This window comes from Xenopus laevis, chromosome 4S (genome assembly GCF_017654675.1).
Source record: "Xenopus laevis strain J_2021 chromosome 4S, Xenopus_laevis_v10.1, whole genome shotgun sequence".
Lineage (NCBI taxonomy): Eukaryota > Metazoa > Chordata > Amphibia > Anura > Pipidae > Xenopus > Xenopus laevis.
Genome location: NC_054378.1, coordinates 55345865 through 55369675, shown reverse-complemented (window position 1 = coordinate 55369675; position 23811 = coordinate 55345865). Strand labels below are relative to the sequence as shown.

At 38.3% G+C, this 23811-nt stretch overlaps 1 protein-coding gene across 2 annotated transcripts; it reads left to right on the top strand.

Moving 5' to 3' along the window:
* The first annotated feature begins 9183 nt into the window (after positions 1-9183).
* znf319.S (zinc finger protein 319 S homeolog) lies at positions 9184-16829 on the top strand. 2 transcript variants are annotated; one of them, XM_018260621.2, is made up of 3 exons: positions 9184-9416; positions 13076-13180; positions 14429-16829. In XM_018260621.2, the coding sequence occupies exon 3, from the start codon at positions 14870-14872 to the stop codon at positions 16577-16579; it is 1710 nt and encodes a 569-aa protein (XP_018116110.1). In that variant the 5' UTR covers positions 9184-9416; positions 13076-13180; positions 14429-14869; the 3' UTR covers positions 16580-16829. The 2 variants fall into 2 exon arrangements, with proteins under 2 accessions (XP_018116110.1, XP_018116111.1); XM_018260622.2 differs by lacking the exon at positions 13076-13180.
* Positions 16830-23811: the final 6982 nt, after the last annotated feature.

The window sequence follows — 23811 nt, the reverse complement described above, 5'->3', positions numbered from 1 at the left end:
ATTTTTGGATGGGAGTTGGGTTGAGTTTGTTTTATATTAAAAGACAGGAAAAAGGTTGCGTTTTAGTAAATAACCCCCTATATGTACTATATCTGTGGAATATTGAAATAGATTTGGACTCAATTTTACTAAGACCGATTTTATTAAGTATTTTCAAGAGACTTTCACAAAAAATAAAATGTAAAAGACATTTTTTAGGGTAAAATACCAATGGCATTAGCGTTGTTCCACAGCTACAGCTACACATATCCTTCAGAAAATGATTTCCTTACAGGGAATTTGCTGTTAAAGCATGAAAATATTTAGGAGTCTCAACCTAAAATGGCTGAAAAAAATAATTCTCTGTGTTATCAGGTAACGCTCATGATTCCATCACTTCACTATTCTTTGGAAGAATTTCCATAATTTCACAGCTCACAGAAGGCAAAAACTTTTGCTGCACTGGTATGGGACCTGTTATCCAGAATGCTCGGGACTATGGGTTTTCTGGATAACTGATCTTTCCATAATTTGGATCTCCATACCTTACATCTAATAGAGAATCATGTAAAATCATGTAAACATTAAATAAATCCAATAGACTGTGTTTGCTTCCAATAAAGATTGGTTATATATTGGATTAAGTACAAGCTACTGTTTTATTATTACAGAGAAAAAGGAAAAAATTTGAATATTTGGATAAAATAGAGTCTATGGGAGACGGCCTTCTAATAATTCAGAGCTTTCTGGATGATGGGTTTCTGGATAAAGGATCCCATTCCTGTACCTGTACTTACCATTTCTCCGTTATTGCCATCTGCACTAGCCTCTGGATAAAAGGTTTGATTAACCACAATAAACTGTGATCAAACCTTTCTTTAGTGAGAAAACATTCAGTTCTAAATGAATAATGTAAAATAGACTGTGTGAATGTGGACCTTGTACTTTCCAAAGCATCTACACCATAATAGGAACAATGCAAATGTCTAGTGATGGCTCATCTGTACTTCCCGTAAAAAACGAGAATAAGAAAATACTCTCTGCTTTGTATCATAAATAAGTAATTCGATTTTTTTATGGTGTAAATACTAAGCCAACAAAGTAAAAACATTTTATACAGATTAAAAGAACACCCAGTATTGAATGATTTCATTTAATTAAATGTAATACAGTTCATATCTATTTATATCATTATAGTGCTTCAAACATTAAATAATATATTAAAAGCAAATGCATTTACACTAGTGATGTGCACCTCACCGCCTCGCCGATAACATCACAAAAGGGGCGGGGCAAGAGGCGCACGTCTATTAAAGTTCAACCCGGAAGTCGGAAGCCAGCATTTGGAAGGTCGCAACCCAGAAAGGGCGATGCAAGGTCGGCCCAAACCGGCGGGTCCCGCGGTATAGGGCCAGCCCGCACATCACTAATTTACACATATGGCATGTATTATCCGGAATATTTGGAATCGGTGTTTTTCCAGATAAGGGATCTGTCATTTGGATCCCCGTACCTTAAGTCTGCTAATAATAATTTAAAAATGAAACAAACCCAACAGGATTGTTTTGCCATCAATATGCATTCATACAGCTTAATTACCAGCAGGGCTGTGGAGTGAGTATATATGCTTTAGGGCACATTTACTAAAGGGCGAAGTGACTAACGCTAGCAAAAGAGATAGACTTTCGCTCTGGTGAATGGACGTAACTCCGCAAATTCACTAAGATGCGGATTTTACTGAATGTTACCTTTTTCGCCAGACCAGGCGAAGTGCAATGGAGTGCATATTACTTCCTCAATTTTTAGAGGAAAAATGTTCTAAGTCCCAAAAAAAGCTGGCGTCTTTTCCTTTATTCAGAGTGATAACCTGCAAAAGTCCTTAAAAATGTTTTTTGGGCAACCGGGTTCCCCCATACATTTTCTAACATATGGAACATAAACTATACACTGGGCACAAGTGTAGGGCATTATAACAACTATATTTTCTTTATTAAGGTTCCCTGGACTTGTGTAATCTAATGTATTTGCTGCAACATATATGTCAATTCAACTTTATAATTTCCCGCCGTATGCAAATTAGCCTGAGCGAAGACCACTAACGAAGTTGCGCCAGACATAATTGAACGCTAGCGCATCTACTCTTTGATTGTCAACATAACGCTAGCGAAAATTCGCCAGCGTTCGGCTCCCTGGAGGCAACTTCGCATTTTAGTAACGATGTCTGACCAAATTTTTGCCTGGCGAAGTGTAGCGATGGATGCAAAGCCGTCGCTGGCGAATTTTCGCAGGTTAGTAAATTTCCCCTATAAGAAGCTATATGAAGATGGTGTCTGTTTTTGGGAACAAACTAAAGAACTAGTACAAGAGGATGCACTACGCTACTCGCCATACAAGCATGTTGCTGCCAACTTAGATGAAGATACTGTTCAAGTTTGGGTCTAAATCTATAACTAAGTTTATGCCATTGTGGCTTTTTATTTAATTAGCTACAAACTTTCCTCAGCTGAACTTCACACTAGTGAAACAACTACTACTATTATCTGTGAAATAGGACAATTCGACATATTGTATTTTTTTTTCATTACAACTTAAATTTACAATTGAAATTTATTAGGAGTCTAAGTTGTTACATTTTTGACGATTGCTTCTGACTCCACAGGAACTGGTTGCCAGTAAGTACATGGAACTGTTTTAATATTACAGAGAAAAAGGAAATTATTTTTTAAAAACAAAATTATATGCTTAAAATTGACTATGGGGGATGGCCTTCCCATACTTTCGAACATTCTGAATAATGGATTTCCATATAAGGGATGCTATACCACTACTACATTTTATTATGAAATAATACATTCATTGCATAGCGGCCTGATACAGGTATGGGACCTGTTATCCAGAATGCTTGCAGCAGGGGTATTTTCAGATAACAGATCTTTCCATAATTTGGATTTTCATACTAAAAAATTATTTAAACATTAAATAAAACCAATAGGCATGTTTTGACTCCAATTAGGATTGATTATATATTAGTTGGGATCAAATACAAGGCACTGCTTTATTCTTACAGAGAAAAAGGAAATAATTTAAAAAAATTAAAATTACTCGGATAAAAAGGAGTCTATGGGAGATGGCCATCCTGTAATTTGGAGCTTTCTGAATAGATACCGTAACTGTATTATCATTACGTATGTAGAAACTAAAAACATTCATTACCTGAAAACATTAATTTTACATTGTACAAGACCATTGTACAAGACCAATTTTAAAATTCTTCTTATGATTTTAATTATATTTCAGTGCAAAGGTTGAGAAATTAAACCCAAACAGAACAAATAACATGATAAAATCAATACATGTCAGAAACTGATCTATCAACCTTTGAAAAATATCATATATTGCTATTAGCATGCCCCATGTAATTATTCACATTTTTGAAAATGATTTCTTTTTTCTGTATAATAATAAAACAGTACCTTGTACTTGATCCAAACTAAGATATCATTAATCTTTATTGGAGGCAAAACAATCCTATTGGGTTCAATTAATGTTTAAAATATATTTTAGTAGACTTAAGGCATAGATATCCAAATTACAGAAAGATTCCTTTTTCTGGAAAGCCCCAGGACCCAAGCTGGGTAACAGGTCCCATACCTGTGGTACTAGCAAAGTATGCATATACATTTCCTGCAATGTCACAAAATGTATACAGCCACTTACCTTTACAAGGGGTATTTAATTCAGACATTTCACTGAAAAAGGAAACTCATCTGCAAGAGAAGTTACATGACATAAAATGTCTGCTGTGAGGTTGCAAATCAAGTGATCGCCACCCCAAAAATTATTTTGCATAATGAAAGAAAATATAAACCTATGCAACTCTTTAACAGTTATTTGTGAGTCCTAAATGCCAGTTAAGGAAAGATTTGCCTAGTTGCTCGTCTAGATACTTCTAACAGAAAAACACCCAAAAAGTGAGATTTTGGGCAAGGGATTATTGCCTATCTTTATATTCCGAGAGCTATGGCTGATGCAGCATAATTTTCATATATCTGAAACGTTGTTATAAGGTAAGGGGACCCTGAACAAATGTCAGATCCAATCACTGAGATGGTGCAAGAATAAAAATACCATGTTTTACAGAAATAATGTAGTAATGAAGGCCAAGTGAACATTTTGTATGAATGATGAGGAGCTATTTCGGCCCATCTTATGACCCATTTGTATTTCCCTTATACAAATCAATAATAAAATATTCTGCTTTGTATCACTCTGTCACCTTTGTATCACGCTTGCACCATTACAGGTATGGGATTCATTATAAGAAAACCTGTTATCCAGAAATCTCCAAATTACGGCATGGCTGTCTCCCATAGACTACATTTTATCCAAATAATCCAAATTTTTTTAAAACTATCTTCCAAATTTTTTAAAACTATTTTCCTTTTCTCTGTAATAATAAAACAGTACCTTGTATTTGATCCAAACGTAGATATAATTAATCCTTTTTGGAAGCAAAACCAGATGATTGGATTTATTTAATGTCTATATGATTTTCCAGTAGACGTAAAGGGGTGTTTCACCTTCAAACAACTACTGTACTTGTTTTCAGATAGATCACCTGAAATAATGACTTTTTCCAATGACTTTCTATTTTCTATGTGTGACAGTTTTTCTAATATTGAAGTGTCAAGTGTCTTTTTTCACCTTCTGAAGCAGCTCTGGGAGGGGGGTCGCCGGCCCTGTAAACTGTTCTAAATTGATACATTTAGTTGATACATTTCTTAACTTTGTCCCTGCTGAGCAGAATCTCTGGGTTTCATTACAGGCAGCTGTTAGAATTGATACAATCGTTGCTAATACCCAAGAGATGCTGCTGAGAATAGCATATTCACCTCCCCCTAAATTGCTAGTAGTAGTATTATTTTTATAATTGTATACGGTATATCAATTAGTGCTAAATATCCTATTAATCCTTCCTTGTACACCCTGAAGATATTAGTCTGTTAAAAATGTTGTGCAATTCTTCTATCTACTGTGTTTTAATTCTCTGGTTTCATTATTTACTATTTACAAGAAGCAGTTTAGCCAACCCAACTAACATGGCATCTTTCACATAGAAATACAAACATACAGAAATGTACACTCACTACCAGCTATACCCCTGATATTGTCAATAGAACTGAAATATTGTATATTGTTTTTAAAAAGATAGCAGATATTTGCATGCAAAGTCAATAAAGGTAAGGGACCTGTTATCCAGAATGCTCGGGACCTGGGGTTTTCCAAATAATGGATCTTTCCATAATTTGGATCATCATACCTTATGTCTACTAGAAAATCATTTCAACATTAAATAAACCCAATAGACTGGTTTTGCTTCCTTATTAAGGATTAATTATATCTTAGTTTGGATTAAGTACAAGGTACTGTTTTATTATTACAGAGAAAAAGGAAATCATTTTAAAAAATTTGTATTATTTGGATAAAATGGAATCCATGGGAGACGGAGCTTTCTGGATAATGGGTTTCCAGGTAACGGATCGCATACCTGTACAGGTATGGGCCTGTTATCCAGAATGCATGGGACCTGAGGGCTTTCCAGATAACCGTTCTTTCTGTAATTTGGATCTTCATACCTTAAGTCTACTAGAAAATCATGTAAACAATAGGCTGGTTTTGCTTCCAATCTTAGTGGGGATCAAGTATAAGCTACTGTTTAATTATTACAGAAAAATTTAATCATTTTTAAAAAATATGGATTATTTGAATAAAATGGAGTCTGTGGAAGACAGCCTTTCTGAAATTCAGAATTTCTGGATGACGGGTTTCCGGATCATGGATTTCATACCTGTATCTGCAACATTTCTTAGAGGAGAAGTATAAGAGCTCACTTGTGTGTGCAGAATAAAAATGTTGTAAATATTGTGTCCCTTTCAAGTCAATAGATGACAATGGTAAAATAATGATTTAAATTATTCGTATCTGTATTGCTATTGAAAGCAGTGGTTGTCTCTTTCTATTTTCTGCCCTGGTTGGCTCTTGCTTTTGAAACAATGTAACATAAACCAAAGGATTAACAGACCTGTCTTGCTGGAGGAGACTGACTTTTGCAACATTGTTTAAAAAGCAACAACCAGGAGTTAAGCAAATACTACTTTAAATAGCAATTACATTTACAAATAACTTGAAAGCACTAACAATTTTTAATAAATTTATATTATAAAGTTGTTTAGAATTGTGTTTTCTTTTATTAGGCAAAATTTTTTTTTTTAAGTTGACATATCGTTTAAAAAGGAAAATATTTTTTATACAGGAGCAGTGACCAGCTCCATGTGGTAGTTCCCAACATTCCCAAAGTACATTAACTCTGTTTATGGGTAACAGTTGGTGGCAGCTGGTGACAACCGATGTGGTCAAACTCCTCCTTGAAATGGGGGAAACCCCTTTTGGAGCCCCAGAACTTTCAGTAGTGGAACCGACTTGCACACGTAAGATATAGGACCAGAGGAAACCAAGAGCAAATAATTGATTTTGGTAAATTTTTTCCATGGTCTTTTCCTAAATTAGACCCTTGTTCTGTCGAAGGATTGTGACAAATCTGCTCATTATTTGCAAAAAAAATTATGTGACCTCAAAATACAAAAAATGGAAATATTAAAGGGGTTGTTTACCTTCCAACACTTTTTTCAGTTCAGTTGGTTTCAGATAGATCACCAGAAATAAAGACTTTTTCCAATTATTTTCTATGTTTGACCGTTCCTCTAATATTGAAGTGTACAGTGTAATTTTCACCTTCTAAAGCAGCTCTGGGAGGGGGGTCGCCGACCCTTTGAACTGTTCCAAATGGATACATTTAGTTGATACGTTTCTTATCATTATTCCTGCTGAGCTGAATCCCTGAGTTTCATAAAAGGCAGCTATTAGAATTGATACAATAGTTACTAATACTCCAGAGATACTGCTGGAAAATCTTTCAACTAAATGTTGCAAAATTGTAAAATCTGCACCTGAATTACTGAGCTGTCAGACTGAAACACCAGAGAGAGGGACATTAAATTTTAAACTTAGATTTTGGAAAAACAGTAAAAAATAAAAGAGGGAAAGTAATTGAAAAAAGTCTATTTCTGGGGAACAATCTGAAAACAATTGCACTGAAAAAGTGTTAGGAAGGTGAACAACCCCTTTAATGTCACCTGACCTTAATTTCCACAAAAAAACACACTCCTTTTTGGTCTAATTGGGAGAAGTACTGGGAGGCAACCAGGAAAAATGTCTGGGAACCTCCAACACCACTGTAAAAAAAAAAATGAGCTTAAAAACTAAAGATTACTGTTGGTACCATTAGATTCTCCTAAATTAGTACATACATTGTCCCTAAATTGTGATGAATATTGTCTTAGTCTCCACAAACAACACAGAATGCCATTTTTGGGACTTAATTTCCCTTTTTGAGAACTTTCTCCGCAGAACAGACAGGGAACCAACGCACTTCGGGGCATATTTATCAAAGAGTTAACAGAATTTAGTAATGGGTGGAGGGCACACCAATTCAGCAAATGCTGTAGGTAAACAGTGCAAGAGGTGCAAACATCAAAAGGGTACCCCTACAATGGGTACCCCACAACGTAACAATATATAGATAGGTATGCACACTCAAAAGAAGGCAAGTATGGTATATTTAAAATAAAGTTTTACTTGTTTATGCAAATAATACACACAAAGCCACAATAGTAGGCCTGTATAATACAATACATAAGCTTACATGGTATATACCTAACGTTTAAACATAGCCACAATTACATAACAGTAAACAGTAAGTATTACAATTATACAGCAAGGAGCAGATACACCTACCACCAGTATGAGAATGGCCCCAACGTTTCGGCGTAAGCCTTTGTCAAGGCTTACGCCGAAACGTTGGGGCCATTCTCATACTGGTGGTAGGTGTATCTGCTCCTTGCTGTATAATTGTAATACTTACTGTTTACTGTTATGTAATTGTGGCTATGTTTAAACGTTAGGTATATACCATGTAAGCTTATGTATTGTATTATACAGGCCTACTATTGTGGCTTTGTGTGTATTATTTGCATAAACAAGTAAAACTTTATTTTAAATATACCATACTTGCCTTCTTTTGAGTGTGCATACCTATCTATATATTATTATCAAAGAGTTAAGTCTGCGATCGCCACAGTCTCGCTAGAGTGAAATACTGCCTCTCTCCATTTATTGTTAAAGGATTTTTAAAATAATATTAATAAATGGGTGAAAATCAAGGCTCACCCTTTGATAAACACAAAGGGGCGCTCCACCAATGAGGCCTCAAGCGGCAGCACTCTCCTGGTAACTAAGAGCTGAATTTCCGTTTTCAACCCAGAAATTCAGCTCTTCTATTGCAGAGTGCAATTGTGCTCTCTGCCCTAATGACTGGACCACCCCCGAAACCCTCTGACGCGACATGGTCCTCCCCCGACCCCCTATGAGCTGAAAGGCGAGTGCCGTGGGGAGCGGCAAAATGAAGGCAAAATGGACAGGATCTCCCCTGTAAATACACGTTTAAAAATGGCATAGAAATTAATGAATAGAGGTGGTATTTCTCTCTAGCGGACTGTGGTGATTTCTAACTTCACTCTTTAATAAATATACACATTTGGCGGTAGGACCAGAGGAAATAAAGAGGGAAAAATTACTTTTAGTCATTTTCACCCATTGTGTTTTCCTACATTAGCTCTTGTTCTATCCTTGAATTGTGAAAATGTGCCCATTTGTACAAAATAACTGGGACCCTCTGATGTCACCAAAAAAACAAAACAAGAAAAAACAAACCCGGCCTCAGGACGACTTTTGCTGCCATTTCACACATTTCCTTCTACTAAATTAGCCATTGTGAGGAAATTCTGGCCTCTGTTTAAAACTTTACCTGCAAAAACAAAGTACAAAAGACACTAAAAGTTAAAAAAAAAAACGTAATTTCTACTTTGCTCTAGATTCACAAAAACTTTTATCGTTTTAAGAGAAGAATCTCTTGTTTTGTTCTTTAACATAAGTAGGAGGTACGAGCAGAGGAGGACAGACCTGCCTGCGGCCGCCCGCTACCTGCCACTTATCTATCTAACTAGCTTTGAAAACGGAGTTTTGCCGTCTTGGCTCGCCACTCCCACAAGGCCGGTACGCGACGCATCACTTTGCTTACGTGTGGTCGTGCGCAACAGTCTCGCGTGATGAGACTTGAGGCGTCGGTATTTTCTGTAAAACCGGAGGCAGAAGAGCTTGCCATTAACCTGCTTTGTGGGACGTGTAAGAAGGCGAGCGGGACATGTAAGTGACCATCGGAAGTGTCCCGCGAGAAGCGGGAGTGTTGGGCAATATGCTGCTTGTGCCTCAGACGTGCTATTCTGGCAGCCTTGGAGTCCTGCCATGACAAGTCCTACATGGTGAGTATGAACACAGACTTTATATTTTAGGAGGGGTGGGGGGATCTGACTGAAAAGTGAAACTATAAAGCCTAGTCATATTAAAAGTGATACAGGGGCGTGGATGTGCAGCCCCATTATTTCTTTGTCTCCATCTTCTTTCTCTACATTTAACATTATGATTTATTTCAAGGTCCCTGTCTTTCTGGTATCCCTTTGGTCATTGCCAGTGTGTGTACAATATAGAGCATTCCCTGCATGATGTCTTTCTTTTCCTGCTGTTAGTGGATCTACACTCTACTCAACATTCTCCTCTGTGCATTGTACCCATGTTACAGCCTTGCAACTACCTGGGTGTAGTATTCTAGTTCTCCTTAAACAGCATATTGGGTACCACACACACACACAGGATTCTTGGAAAACATATCAGTCACACAAGTCATGACATGGATACTGTCATGGGAATTTTTATAAAAACGCATCAGTTAATAGTGCTGCTCCAGCAGAATTCTGCACTGAAATCCATTTCTCATAAGAGAAAATCTGACATGGGGCTAGACATATTGTCAGTTTCCCAGCTGCCCCAAGTCATGTGACTTGTCTCTGATAAACTTCAATCACTCTTTACTGCTGTACTGCAAGTTGGGAGTGATATCACCCCTCTTTCTTAACACAAGATAACAGCTGCCGGGTAGATATAAGAACTAGGGATGCACCGAATCCACTATGTTGGACTTTACCTAACCCTTGAATCCTTCGCAAAAGATTCTTCCGAATATGGAACACAATCCAAATCCTAATTTGCAAATTATGGGTGGGAAGGGTAAAACATTTTCTTATTTCCTTTGTTTTGTGACAAAAAGTCACACAATTTCCCTCCCCTCCCCTAATTTGCATATGCAGGATTCAGCCTTTTTCAGCAGGATACAGATTCAGCCGAATCCTTCTGCCCGACCGAATCCTACTGAAAAAGGCCGAATCTCGAACCAAATCCTGGATTCGGTGCATCCCTAATAGTAATAGCGCTCAATAGTAAAAGCCAGGTCCCACTGTATCACATTCAGTTACATTGAGTAGGAGAAACAACAGCCTGCCAGAAAGCAGTTCCATCATAAAGTGCTGGCTCTTTCTGAAAGCACATGACCAGGCAAAATGACCTGAGATGGCTGCCTACACACCAATATCACAATTAAAAAAAAAAATACACTTGCTGGTTCAGGAATGTAATTTTATATTGTTGAGTGAATTATTTGCAATGTAAACAGTGTAATTTAGAAATACAAACTAAATAATAAAAATCATGACAGAATTCCTTTAACAAAAGGAGCAAGGAAAAATTTCATAGTTCCAGTCTTCTACTGTAAACATGTTTTTCGTTAATTATATATGACTGTCTTCTGCATCTTCTAATCATTAATATTCTATGCAGATATAAGTCAGAAAAAATGTATTATAAAACCAGCGTATACAAAAAAAACGTTCTGGTGACTGGGTGTAAAAAGGCTGTGGTGCCTAAAATGTAGTGTTTTGGCACATGCATAATGCTTTTTGGAGAGTGCTGGGAAGCAGAACTATGTTGCAATTTACTGTGCAGTGCTGTGAGTGAGCATAATGGGATCAATATTTGAGCCACATTTGATATGATAGCACCTTTTGTTATATGCCTGGTTTGGAGTCCCAGTAGGTATTAGAGGCTATGTAGAGAAATATTTATTTCCCCAACATTTACCAGCCCCTAAAGTGATTTTTCTGTGAGACCTCATAACAATAGTTTTACCACTGCCTAAAATATGTTAATTTGCTCTGTGTTAAGGAAGCAACAATGGCACCCGCAAAAAGTCTTACATGGAGGTCACTAGGGACAGTGTTTTAACTTGTAGGGGCTGGTTTTAGGTATTTTATTCTGCCTGCCAAAACTTATTATATGTGCCATAGACCTTAGAGGTATGTTTAAAAAGCTGTTTAAAAAAAAAAAACTGCACTGAAATACACCAACATTCTATATTAAATCCACTGTGTTAAATACAATGTACAGGTATGGGATCTGTTATCTGAAAGCCCGTTATCCAGAAATCTTAGAATTACGGAATGGCCATCTCTTATATACTCCATTATAATGAAATAATTAATTTTTTTAAATATGTATTTCCTTTTCTCTGTAATAATAAAACAGTACCTAGTACATGGTCCAAACTAAGATATAATCCTTATTGGAAGCAGAACCGGCTTTTTGGGTGTATTTAATGATTTTCTAGCAAACTTAAGATATGACGATCCAAATAACAGATAGATCTGTTAAACCGGAAAACCACCGATCCTGAGCATTCTGGATAATAGCTCCCATACCTGTATTAAGTTGTGTAATAAACTTTCATGTACATGTTGAGGGATTAGCTTGATAAAAGGCACTTTTTATACCAACATTTCTATGGCTTTTTGACAAATTGGCATGCTCTGAGGTGATGCAAAATAATGGCATAAATTACTGTGTAAATTAGGGACTTGTGTGACCCCAATGCAAGCCTTCATTTTGCACAATTTTATAAATATGTCTCTTCATGTTGCAGTCAGAAAACCGTGCTTACTTAGGCTCTGATTCAACTATATATGATTGAACAAAGCAATAGTAATCGATGGAATTGTAAACTGTATTATTCATAATGACTACACCAGAATCATTTTATTTATATATCTCCTCCTGGTTGTAGCACATCTTCTGATTTAAATTAAATGTTAAATACAATACTCACAAAAAGCAATATAAAACTGATTCTGGTGAAGTAGGACATTTTCAGCTTTTGGGGCAGCCCTCAACTTTGTGATACAGAGGAAAACAAAATGTTTTTCTGTACATGCCTTTGAATTGGATGGGCACAGGTGTATGCAAGAAGAGAGTGTGGCGAGGAGGGGAATTTAGGCTGTTACCCAGCCCTCCTAGTTGCAGGGGCTGTTGATGTGCAACTGCACGGGATCATAATAGTATTTGTGCTGGCAAATAAGCATTGCAGTGCTTCATATCACTTTGTTTCCTAGTTGGTGACCAAAATGTAATTTTTTTTTTTTTTTTTTTTTTTAGGGGTTGTTCACCCTTAAATTAACTTTTAGATTTTGGTTGCTAGGGTCCAAATTACCCTAGCAACCATGCATCCTTTTGAAACAGATACTAATATGAATAGGAGAGGGCCTGAATAGAAAGAGGAGTATCTAAAAGTAGCAATGCCAAATAACCTGTAGCCTTACAGAGCATTTGTTTTTTTAGATGGGGTCAGTGACCCCCCCATTTGAAAGCTGGAAAAAGTTAGAAGAGGAACGCAGATAATTAAAGGATACAAAATGAAGGCCAGTTGAAAAGTTGCCTAGAATTAGCCATTCTATAACATACTAATAGTTAACTGAAAGGGGAGCCAAACCTTTAAATAAAATTGCCATTCACAAGAATTTTTTTTGTATTAAGATTTTGATGTCCCAAAAGGATTATGGTGAGCATTTAAAAGGGCCAGATGTGTTATACATTTGGCATACAACTGGTTTGTTTTGGTTTGCTCCATATGAACTTGTGACCAGGTTCTACTAAATCAATTTGGATAATTATATTTATTGTTAGACAGCAAAGTAGGTAATTCTTTCTGTACGTATGAGCAAATGTCTGACTTGTAATTAAGCACATTTTTCCCCTCCAGGTATGACCACGGGGCTCTGTAGCTTCATATTGTGCATCTTTCCTTGAAAAGTATATTCTGTATAATCAGAAAAGCTGCTGCAGTCTTTGAAGAGGGCACACATTGGTAATGTTTCTTTCCTCTAAAATTATTTCACACAGGCTTTCAGCTCTCTAGAACATTGTTGTGCACAGACATATTTCCATCTAAACTGAGTATCACTATTTTATTTGTGTTTTTCTTATTAATTTAAAAATTGCCTTCTGTCTTGTTTTCTACAATATTTAACAGTTCAGAAACGTGTCATTTGGCAAAAAATAACAAGTTACTTGGGGTCATTTCCGGTTTACTCGAGTGGCAAGCTCTGGGAGTAGCCCAGGTTTTCACACAACCTGGCTATTTGTTTTACACAGCAATTTCCAGAGACTTTTTTTTTCTTTTAGTCTATGTGCTAAAACTCTTAGGGTAGGGGCACACTGGGCGATTCAGATAGATTTAGTCGCCTGGCGACTCATCGCCTTGTCTTTGCGGCGACTATCTCCCTGAACGCCTTCCCTCTCTCTTGCGCTGGCTAAAATGAAAAATCAACTCCGCTAAAGCACACACGGCGATCCGTTTTCCGAAGTTGCCTCACGAGGAAGCTTCGGGCGACTTTGGAAAACGAATCGCCGCTTTAGCACAGGCAATTTTTAATTTTAGCCAGCGCAAGAGAGAGGGAAGGCATTCGGGGAGATTGGTCGCCGCAATGACGAGTTGATTAGTCGCCAGGCGACTTAATCTCCCCGAATAGACCAGTGTGCCCCTACCCTTAAAGAAATACTACCATGCAGCCATCCATGAATTTAACACTCCTCTTTTAGCCCACTGCAGGCATAAAGATTAACTGCAGATGTAACATTGTGATGGCAGTTGCAGATGTTAAAGACACATCTCAGAACTGCAAGTAGACATTAATGCTTATTGTTGGACCTGTTTCACTTCATTGTAAAGCAGATTTTATTCTTATTGCCCTTATGCTTTTGTCACTTTCATATGGTTGAATCACTAATATGAGCTGCAAATTCAAGGTTGCAGAATGTATCTATTTGTCCCCATCATTAAACGGAGACATTTGTCACCGTCTAAGAAATCTGGTTTTGGAGGAATAGGGAAAGAACAAGTATCATATTTTAAGCATGTAGAAATAAACATTTCACCAAATAAAATAAATCCTCTAAAGGTTGACCTACTTTCTGGAGGTCTGAGTTCAATAATATAAATACAATTTATATACATTTTATTCCACCATGTAAATAATCCGCTGAAACTGCTGTCATGAGTAACTGTAATTTATATTGAGGTTGTGTCTAATGCCACTCGTTTTCTTCCTTCTAGTTGTATGTCCTGTGACCCGAACTGGTTCAAGGCAAATGTGGGTATCTGTGCCATCACCCCAAAGTCTCATAACACCACCACCCTTTTTGGAAGAGTTTGGACACAGACCAGGTGACACAGGAAAAGTGAGGAGATACAAGGAGCAAGTCTAGTAATGAGCCACTTGATCAGTGTACAACAATAAATGTATTTTCTGGATCTGTATTCTCTTTTCCAAAAACAGCTGCCCCCTAAGCTGGTTCCTCTGCTGCCCACCTCATAGTTCAGGCCCTGTCTGTGACTCATTTCTGCATTAACCAGTCTGCTATGATAACACTGACATGGTCGGCATTTCTGCATAAGGACTGTGTTTATTGACTTTCAAAACTGTTCATTATTGGCACTACACACGAAACTAATAGAAACTCTAAAGATTTTGGATCCCATTTCCTTCACCCAAGTATGTCAGAGGGCTGGCCTCATGCACAGGTTGCCCCTCCCACCGTGCAGCCCTTACAGCAACAACCTTCACAACATCCTGGAGCAGTTGCACTGGCAGAACACCCTATTCCCACTCAAGGCTCTGCAGAGAGTTCTTTGGCCTGTGCTGTTTATGGAATTCTACTGCAACCAGACTTGGGCATTCATCACCATCCCTTGCCACCCAGTGAACCCCTTCAAAAATGTGGTCTGTGTGGGCATGACCTGTCACACTTGCCGAATCCACAAGAGCATCAGTGTATGCCCTCTGCAAGTCATGACCGCTCATTCCAGTGTACACAATGTTTGAAAATCTTTCACCAAGCCACACAACTCTTGGAGCACCATTGTTCACAGGTGGAACAGAAACCCTTTGTATGTGGTGTGTGCAAGATGGGTTTCTCACTCCTCACTTCACTAGCTCAGCATCACAGTGTGCATAACGGTGGCTCTTTAAAGTGTTCTATCTGTGAAAAAACCTGCAAAGCCAATGAAGCAGAGCGGGTCTGCATACCCACTGTCCCACCTGCTCCAGCTCCTCCTGCCCAGTCAACACAGGAATCCCATGACAGACCCTTTTGTTGCACTCTGTGCCAAAAACCTTTTAAGCATCTCTCTGAGTTGTCTCGACATGAGCGCGTGCACACAGGAGAGAAACCATATAAGTGTACATTGTGTGATAAAAGTTTCAGCCAGTCCTCGCATCTGGTACACCATAAGAGAACACACAGTTCAGAAAGGCCCTACAAGTGCACAGTTTGTGAAAAAAGCTTCAAACATAGATCACATCTGTTGCGCCATATGTATGCTCATGCGGGTGAGCAGCTGTTTCAGTGTCAGACTTGCCAGTTACGTTTCAAAGAATCTTCGCAGCTACTCCAACACCCATGCACACCAGCAGGAGAGAGGCCTTTTCGCTGCAGTGCTTGCCAGAAAACCTTCCGGCGGCCATCTGACCTGAGACAACATGAGCGTACACATAGTGAAGAAAGGCCATTTCACTGCGACCTTTGTCAAATGAGTTTCAAGCAGCAGTATGCACTAATGCGGCATAGAAGGACACACAAAGTAGAGGACCCTTCCAAATGCAACTTATGTGAAAAGGATATGGTACAGCCATCACAGCTTTTGTTTCACCAGCATGGGGCTGAAAGCATTTTCAAGTGCAATGCTTGCCAGCGTGGTTTTAGTCAGTCCCAGGAATTACTGCAGCATAAATGTGGGCAAAGCAATACTGACCGACCTTTCCAGTGCAGTGTATGCCACAAAGCATACAAGAGATCTTCTGCCTTACAAAAACACCAGACTACACACTGTGCAGAAAAGCCTTTACGATGCACCGGCTGTGAGCGAAGGTTCTTTTCCTCCTCTGAGTTTGTACAGCATCGCTGTGACCCAACACGAGAGAAACCATTGAAGTGTTCAGACTGTGACAAGCGGTTCAAATATGCATCAGACCTTCAGAGGCATAGACGGGTACATACTGGTGAAAAACCATACAAATGCTTGTCTTGTGACAAGAGTTTCAAGCAACGGGAACATCTCAATAAGCATCAAAGTGTGCACAACAGAGAGCAGCAGTACAAATGCTTATGGTGTGGAGAGCGATTTCATGAACTGGGACAGTTACAGGAGCATAGTGCTCAACACACTGCAGATGGCACGTATCAGGTGGCAGCCTGTCTGCCTTGAAAATATTCTCCCTTTTACCACTTTATTACTAAAACATCACCTGTTTTACATCTTAAAACAAGAATATGTGCCATTTTCCTTCTACCAAGCCTGTGTTAATAGCTAGTAGTATCATGTGATCAAACATTCTTCAATGTATAAGCATCTTGTAGAAATTAAACTAGGTGTGCAGAAATACAGCACTGCAGTCATCCAAAGATCCATCCGTTTTTTTTTTTTTTGTTTTAAATAAAATTGGACCTAAAGTCTTCCTGGTGGTTTTTATAGCCTTAATCTTCAGATAGGATTATTAAAGCATTGTGTCAAGTTACAGTAAGAAGTTCCTCAAATCTTAGCTAGTTTTAGACAAGTTCTACCATGAGAACACTAATCATAAATGGAAAGAATATGTTTACCACACTCATACGTTACTAATACAGGTATGGGACCTGTTATCCAGCATGCTCTGGACCTGGAGTTTTCCAGATAAGGGCTCTTTCTGTAATTTGGATCTGCATACTTTCTCTACTAAAAAAAGATTTGAGCATTAAATCCAATAGGATTGCTTTGCCTCCAGTAAGGATTAATTATATCTTAATTATATATTGGGATCAAGTACAATTTACCCTTTTGTTATTACAAAAAAAGGCAGTATATTTTAAAATTTTGAATTATTTGATTAAAATGGAGTCTACAGACGATGGCCTTCCTGTAATTAGGAAATTCTGGATAATGGGTTTTTGGATAACCGATCCCACACATGTACTGTAGATAAATGATATTGTATATACAGTACTGTATTCGACAAGGCACTTTGTATCAGCTGTCCATGGAGGCTTTGTCCAAAACAGGAAGTGAGCTAAAGGTGGCCATAGGCATTAAAGGAAAACTATACCTCCAAAATGAATACTTGAGCAACAGTTTATATCATATTAAGTGGCATATTAAAGAATCTTACCAAACTGGAATATATATTTAAGTAAATATTTCCCTTTTACATCTCTTGCCTTGAACCCCCATTTTGTGATGGTCTGTGTGCTGCCTCAGAGATTACCTGACCAGAAATACTACAACTCTAACTGTAACAGGAAGAAGTGTTAAGCAAAAGACACAATTATGTCTGTTAATTGGCTCATGTGACCTAAGAAGTAATTTGTTTGTGCGCACAGTTAATCGTATGATCCCAGGGGACGGCCCTTATTTTTTAGATTGGCAATTTTCTATTTATGATTACCCAATGGCACATACCACTAGAAAAGTATAGTATTATTAAAATGTTTTATATACATGAAGCAGGGTTTTACATATGAGCTTTTTTTTATGCAATATCTTTTTATAGAGACCTACATTGTTTGGGGAGGGGTATAGTTTTCCTTTAAGATTTTCTCTCTAATGATCGATTTTAGTGTGAGCCGACAAATCCGTCAAATTATCATGAGGCTAGTGGGCATTGAACGATCATGCCTCTTACTTTTTTTTCCTCAGACATTAGTCAGAAAATCGATCTGTCCGGCTAGAAGATTTTCATTGTTCACAGTGAAATCTATTCATTGTCCAATTGTTTGCAGGGCCAAGCAGGCAGCTACCCACAGTTTTTGACAATATCGCTTGAAATAGTTGTTTTTGTTGATGGACTAAACATACATTTAAACAATTGTTTCAAGTTAAGTTTGGTCCTACGATAACGAAAAGATCTTTAGAATTGGATTTACAGTTTAAAAAAAAAGAAGTTGTATATTGTAAAGGTTAATGTATAACTGCATTTACATGTAAACCTCATAACATACGTTTTTTTGTAATGGAGTAAGTACATTGGTGTTTTCAGTCAAGTACATAAATGTTTATCTTCAATAATAGATGTTGATTGATGCTCCGCTGTCATACAGGCCAGCTGGGTTATTTATTTTTTTGCAGGATTGTGCATTGTGAAACGGCCTTCACTAAAACATGTAACCACATGAAATTTGAGTTATAATAAGATATCTATCTATCAAGTTAATTCCCTCTTAGCAACTCTCACTCCCTGTTCATATTCTAAACATAGACACTATATACATAGTAACATAGTAAGTTCTTTTGAAAATCCTATACATAGATAGATAGATAACGTGTCTTACTGCTAGTTAATCCAGAGGAAGGCAAAACAAAAAAAACATTTGAAGCCTCTCCAATTTGCATCAGAGGGGAAAAAAACTCTTTGACTCCAAGATGACAATCGGACTAGTCCCTGGATCAACGTACTGCAAGCTATCTTTCATAACCCTGTATTCCCTCCCTTGCTAAAAAGCCATCCACCCCCGTCGTAAAGCTATCTAATGTATCAGCCTATACATAGATTTGTGTCATCTGCAAACACTGATACATTACTTGCAATATCCTCCCCTAAGTCATTAATGAACAAGTTAAATGAACAAGTTTAATAAAAGTGGACCCAATACAGAGCCCTGAGGGACCCCACAAAGAACCTTACTCCAAGTAGTCCATGTACCATAAACCACCCTCTGTACCCAATCCTCTAGCCAGTTTCCTATCCATGTGCAAATTACTTAATTAAGCCCAACAGACCTTAGTTTAGAAAGCAGTCGTTTGTGGGACACTGTATCAAACAGTTTGGCAAAATCCAAATCTACTGCTCCCCCTCTGTCCAGCATCTTACTAACATCGTCATAAAAAGCATGCTGATTGCTGCTTATAATGCCATTCACTAGGATAATTTGCCCACCACAGATGTCAAATTTACTGGCCTATAATTGCCATGCTGAGATCATAATTAATTGTTAAATATTGGAAGGACATCAACTTTCCTTCCATATACAGGTACCCTACCAGATGAAGGCGAATCTGAGATAATCAGAAATAGAGGCTGGTCTAAAACTGAACTAAGCTCTCTTAAAACATGGGGGATGTATGCCCTCTGGCCCTGGTGCCTTGTTCACATTAATTTTTATTAAAGCCTTATGAACCATGTACTAAGTAAGCCACTGACTAGATTGAGCTGAGACTCTATTGTATACACTGAAGAAAATAACTGATTTAGCACATTTACCTTTTATGTATCTGTCACAACCATACTGGTACCATTATTCAAGGAGCAACACTCTCCACCCCCATCTTTTTACTATTAATATACTTAAAAACTTTTTGGGTTTAGTCTTAGCTTCTGGCGCAGTGCACTCCTCATTTCATATCTTAGCCTTCCGGATTGTGGTTTTACAACATACTGAATATTATAGTGTTTATATTCATTAAATGCAGCTTCTGTCCCCACTTGTAGTTTTTAAATTCCTTTCTCTTCTTTCCTATCTTTACTTCTATATTAAGCCACAAAGGGTGGTTCTTGTTGCTTCTACATTTACTTCTTAAGTGAATAGATTGAGAACAGTAGCAATTTAATATAATTTTAAAAGAAAACCATTGCTGTGTTTTTAGCAGAAAACATAATGCTCCAATCAGTGTTCTGAGGGGCAGCCCTTAAAGGAGAATTCAACCCTGTAGAAAAAAAACCTGTACCCTGTACCCCCCACCCCATATAGACCCCCCATCCCTCCTCCCCCAGCCTAACTGCCCCCGGGGAAATGCCCCATACGTTATACTTACCCCTCGTTGCAGATTCTGGCATCGGACTTCACGGCATCTATCTTCCGGGTCCTCGGTAAGTTGAATGGGAGATCTGTATGTCAGCGCATGAGTTGGAGATGTTTGCCGGTTTGGACAACTTCGCATGCACCAAATTGGACGGAAATTGCCAAAGCACCAGAAGAAGACCCGGAACATGGCTGCGGTGAAGTCCGATGCCAGAATCTATGACGAGGGGTAAGGATAAAGTATGGGGCATTTCCCCGGGGGCAGTTAGGCTGGCGGGAGGGTTGAATTCTCCTTTAAGGCACTAAAAATAGCTTTTTTGATATTCAGGTTGTTTTGATGCCCTAGTGAATATTTGCTTTTTCCACCAAACATTAAATTATATCACATTATGGTCACTATTACCCAGGGATTCAATTACTTGCACATTTGCAATACATTCTGGGTCATTAGAGATACTAGATCCAGAATATTTTTTTCTGGTTGGCTTCTCAACAACTTCTGCCATAAAATTGTCATGCAACATGTTTTTAAACTTGTTCCCATTAACTGCCCTGGCTGTACTGTTGCTCCAGTAAATACCTTCATATACATATTTAAACCTAACCATAGCCCTGTTTTTTTTTTTGTTTTTTTTTTAATTTGCCTTCTCAGAACAACATAAAACCCCCTCTAAAGGCTGTTGCATGCACAGAAACAGAAAGATGCTGGTGGAAAAAATGACTAATGCCCTCCATGCCCAGTCATTAATGCATCTGTTACCCCTTGAGAAAGATGTTTTTGACCCTAGAAACACTTAAATATGCATTTTCAAGTTGGGGGTGATTCTCAGTGAAGTAGCCACTAGTGGTTTTTAACTTACAAAATGCTGTGTATACATTAGCCTAAAGGCATTAGTGGATTTGACAGGGATGTCCAGGAAGGCCACTGCTCTCTTGGTTAAAGGGATACTGTCATGGAAAAACATGTTTTTTCCAAAACACATCAGTTAATAGTGCTGCTCCAGCAGAATTCTGCACTAAAATCCATTTATATTCAATTTTGAAATCTGACATGGTGCTAGACATTTTGTCAGTTTCCCAGCTGCCCAAGTCATGTGGCTTGTGCCTGAACATTAGGATGGAATTACTTTCTGGCAGGCTGTTGTTTCTCCTACTTAATGTAATTGAATGTGTCTCAGTGGGACTTGGCTTTTACTATTAAGTGCTGTTCTTAGATCTTCCAGGGAGCTGTTATCTTGTGTTAGAGAGCTGCTATCTTGTTCCTTCCCATTGTTCTGTTGTTAGGCTGATGGGGGGGAAGGGAGGGGGGTGATATCACTCCAACTTGCAGTACAGCAGTAAAGAGCGATTGAAGTTTATCAGAGCACAAGTCACATGACTGGAGGCAGCTGAGAAATTGACAATATGTCTAGCCCCATGTCAGATTTCAAAATTGAACATAAAATCTGTTTGCTCTTTTGAAAAATGGATTTCAGTGCAGAATTCTGCTGGAGCATCACTATTAGCTGATGCGTTTTGGAAAAAAACATGTTTTTCCATGACGGAATCCCTTTAATAATCATTTGTGCTGCTTTTACACTTTTCATCTTGTCCTTTGCTCATAATAGTGTAAGGAAATATGTCCTGTTATTTAACCCTTGTGCCTCCTCTTCAAAGAAAATAAACCCGACTTTGTGTCTAAATGTCCTATTACCATGTGCCAGTTTATTTATGCATACTTGCACTTGCTCAGGCTTATTAAAACAATATTAAAGTCCCAAAGGAACTTTTCTTCAGCAAACCATCTTCTCGACATACAGTATGGTAGTGTGCTTCTTCCCTTCATAAAGCTCATTATAAGGATACGCACATCAGAAATTAAATCCGAAATTATTTTTTTAATCTATCGTAACATTGTCTTTGCAGGCTATTTAAAATTTTGCATACGTATTTGCCTGATGATTTTTCATTGCCTGTCTGATCCCCCCCATGTTCCTTTATAAGGGTTCTGCCATATTTGTGCAGCAGTAGTCGGTTAGCTTTAGAAATTGAACAGGTTGAGAAGGGGCGGTCAGGTTTAGGAACTTCAAGTGAGATTTACTTACAAAAGCAGCCCTATCGCCAAAAAAAATTATCAACAAAACCTACATGTACATAATCGAAATACATAGTATTCTGAAGAAGTTTTTAGTGTTCATATTACTTTAATATTCTTCCTTTGGATTAAACAAACTGTAGTGCACTGAGCAGAGGCAAAACTATGCTTTCTTCCCATGACTCAAGATAAGCCAGAGTTGCAAAATCTGTCATTTACAATAAAGGCTAACTTCTTTGTTAAGAAGACCCCCCAAAAACCATGGTATTTCGTGTATAATTAATATTTGCATACTACAAGCATCACCAGTGTCGGACTGGGACACCAGGGGCCCACCCAAAAACCTTGGACCAGAGGCCCACCTACTCTCAGTGCAATTATTCTTCCTCTCCTCACTCAACATCTATTCTCCTAGTCTCTTTTCTTTACATACTTTAATCTATTATTCCATCTATTTAGTCTCTTTGTTCTCATAGAAATAGTGAATGTCCATGAAATATGCCAAATGTTTAGAAGCATGAGGGCCCACTGACACCTGGGCCCACCGGGAGTTTTCCCGGTGTCCCTGTGGGCCAGTCCGACACTGAGCATCACCATTCATCAGCAATCACATAAATTTACGATTCAAGGTCAGGGTACTTTATGATTAATTGAATAAAGCAATGGACCAAAACCAGGCTTTTGAGGTACTCCAGTGACACAAGATCTTTTATTCATTCAGTTTTCTATTCAAATATAAATAGCAGGTAAGCAAATATTCCTGAACTAATTCAAAAGCCTTCTTTGTATCAAATGCTTTAGCAACTCCAAGGTCCAGGGCCAGGCTTATGTTGAAGGTGGAAACATCATGGAGCAGGCTCTCCGAACTACAGACTTTATTTTAGACAAATAAAGGACATAACATAGGCTAAAGTGTTTCATGCACTGGTGGCCTAGTGGGGATGCGACGGGGACACTGGTCGCACCCTCGGCACGGATGCCTGCCGTATGCATCTCCGTTAGTGACGTCTTCTTGAATGTGCATTCTTACAAGTTTGCACCGATCGGTTTCCGGATATATCCAGAAAAGTGTGCGAAATTTTAAAGGGCTCTCTGTGTCGTTTTCTTTGCCCAAAGTAAATTTATTTTCTTAAAGTTCCTGGATGTGTTTCATCTGTGTATTCCTGTTGTTAATGATCCTGCCTGTCCCTGGTTCTCGTCCTGTCTGCTGCCTGTCCTGATTATTGCCTTTTTGACAACTCTTTTGGATTCTGATTATGTACTGCGATTCTGGTGTGTTTGACCTGGCCTGTGACCCCGACTATTCCTAAGACTCCTGCATTGTACTGTATTGACTGTCTGTTACCAACACGGCCTAGCTTTTGACTATGTTCCTTTTTTCCCATTCTACAATATGGGAAAATTGCTCACTCAGAAGTCTCTCCTTGGTTCTTCCACAATAAAACCTAGCAGGATCTGCGTAGAGGAGGGCTCCACCTGACACCAAAGGCGGCTGCTGCAGGTGGGACAGTGGGCCGAGACCGAAACCCTGGGTATGTTCTGGGTTTGGGATACCTTGCGTTACAGTGTTTTAAACTGACCATAGATGTGCAAAT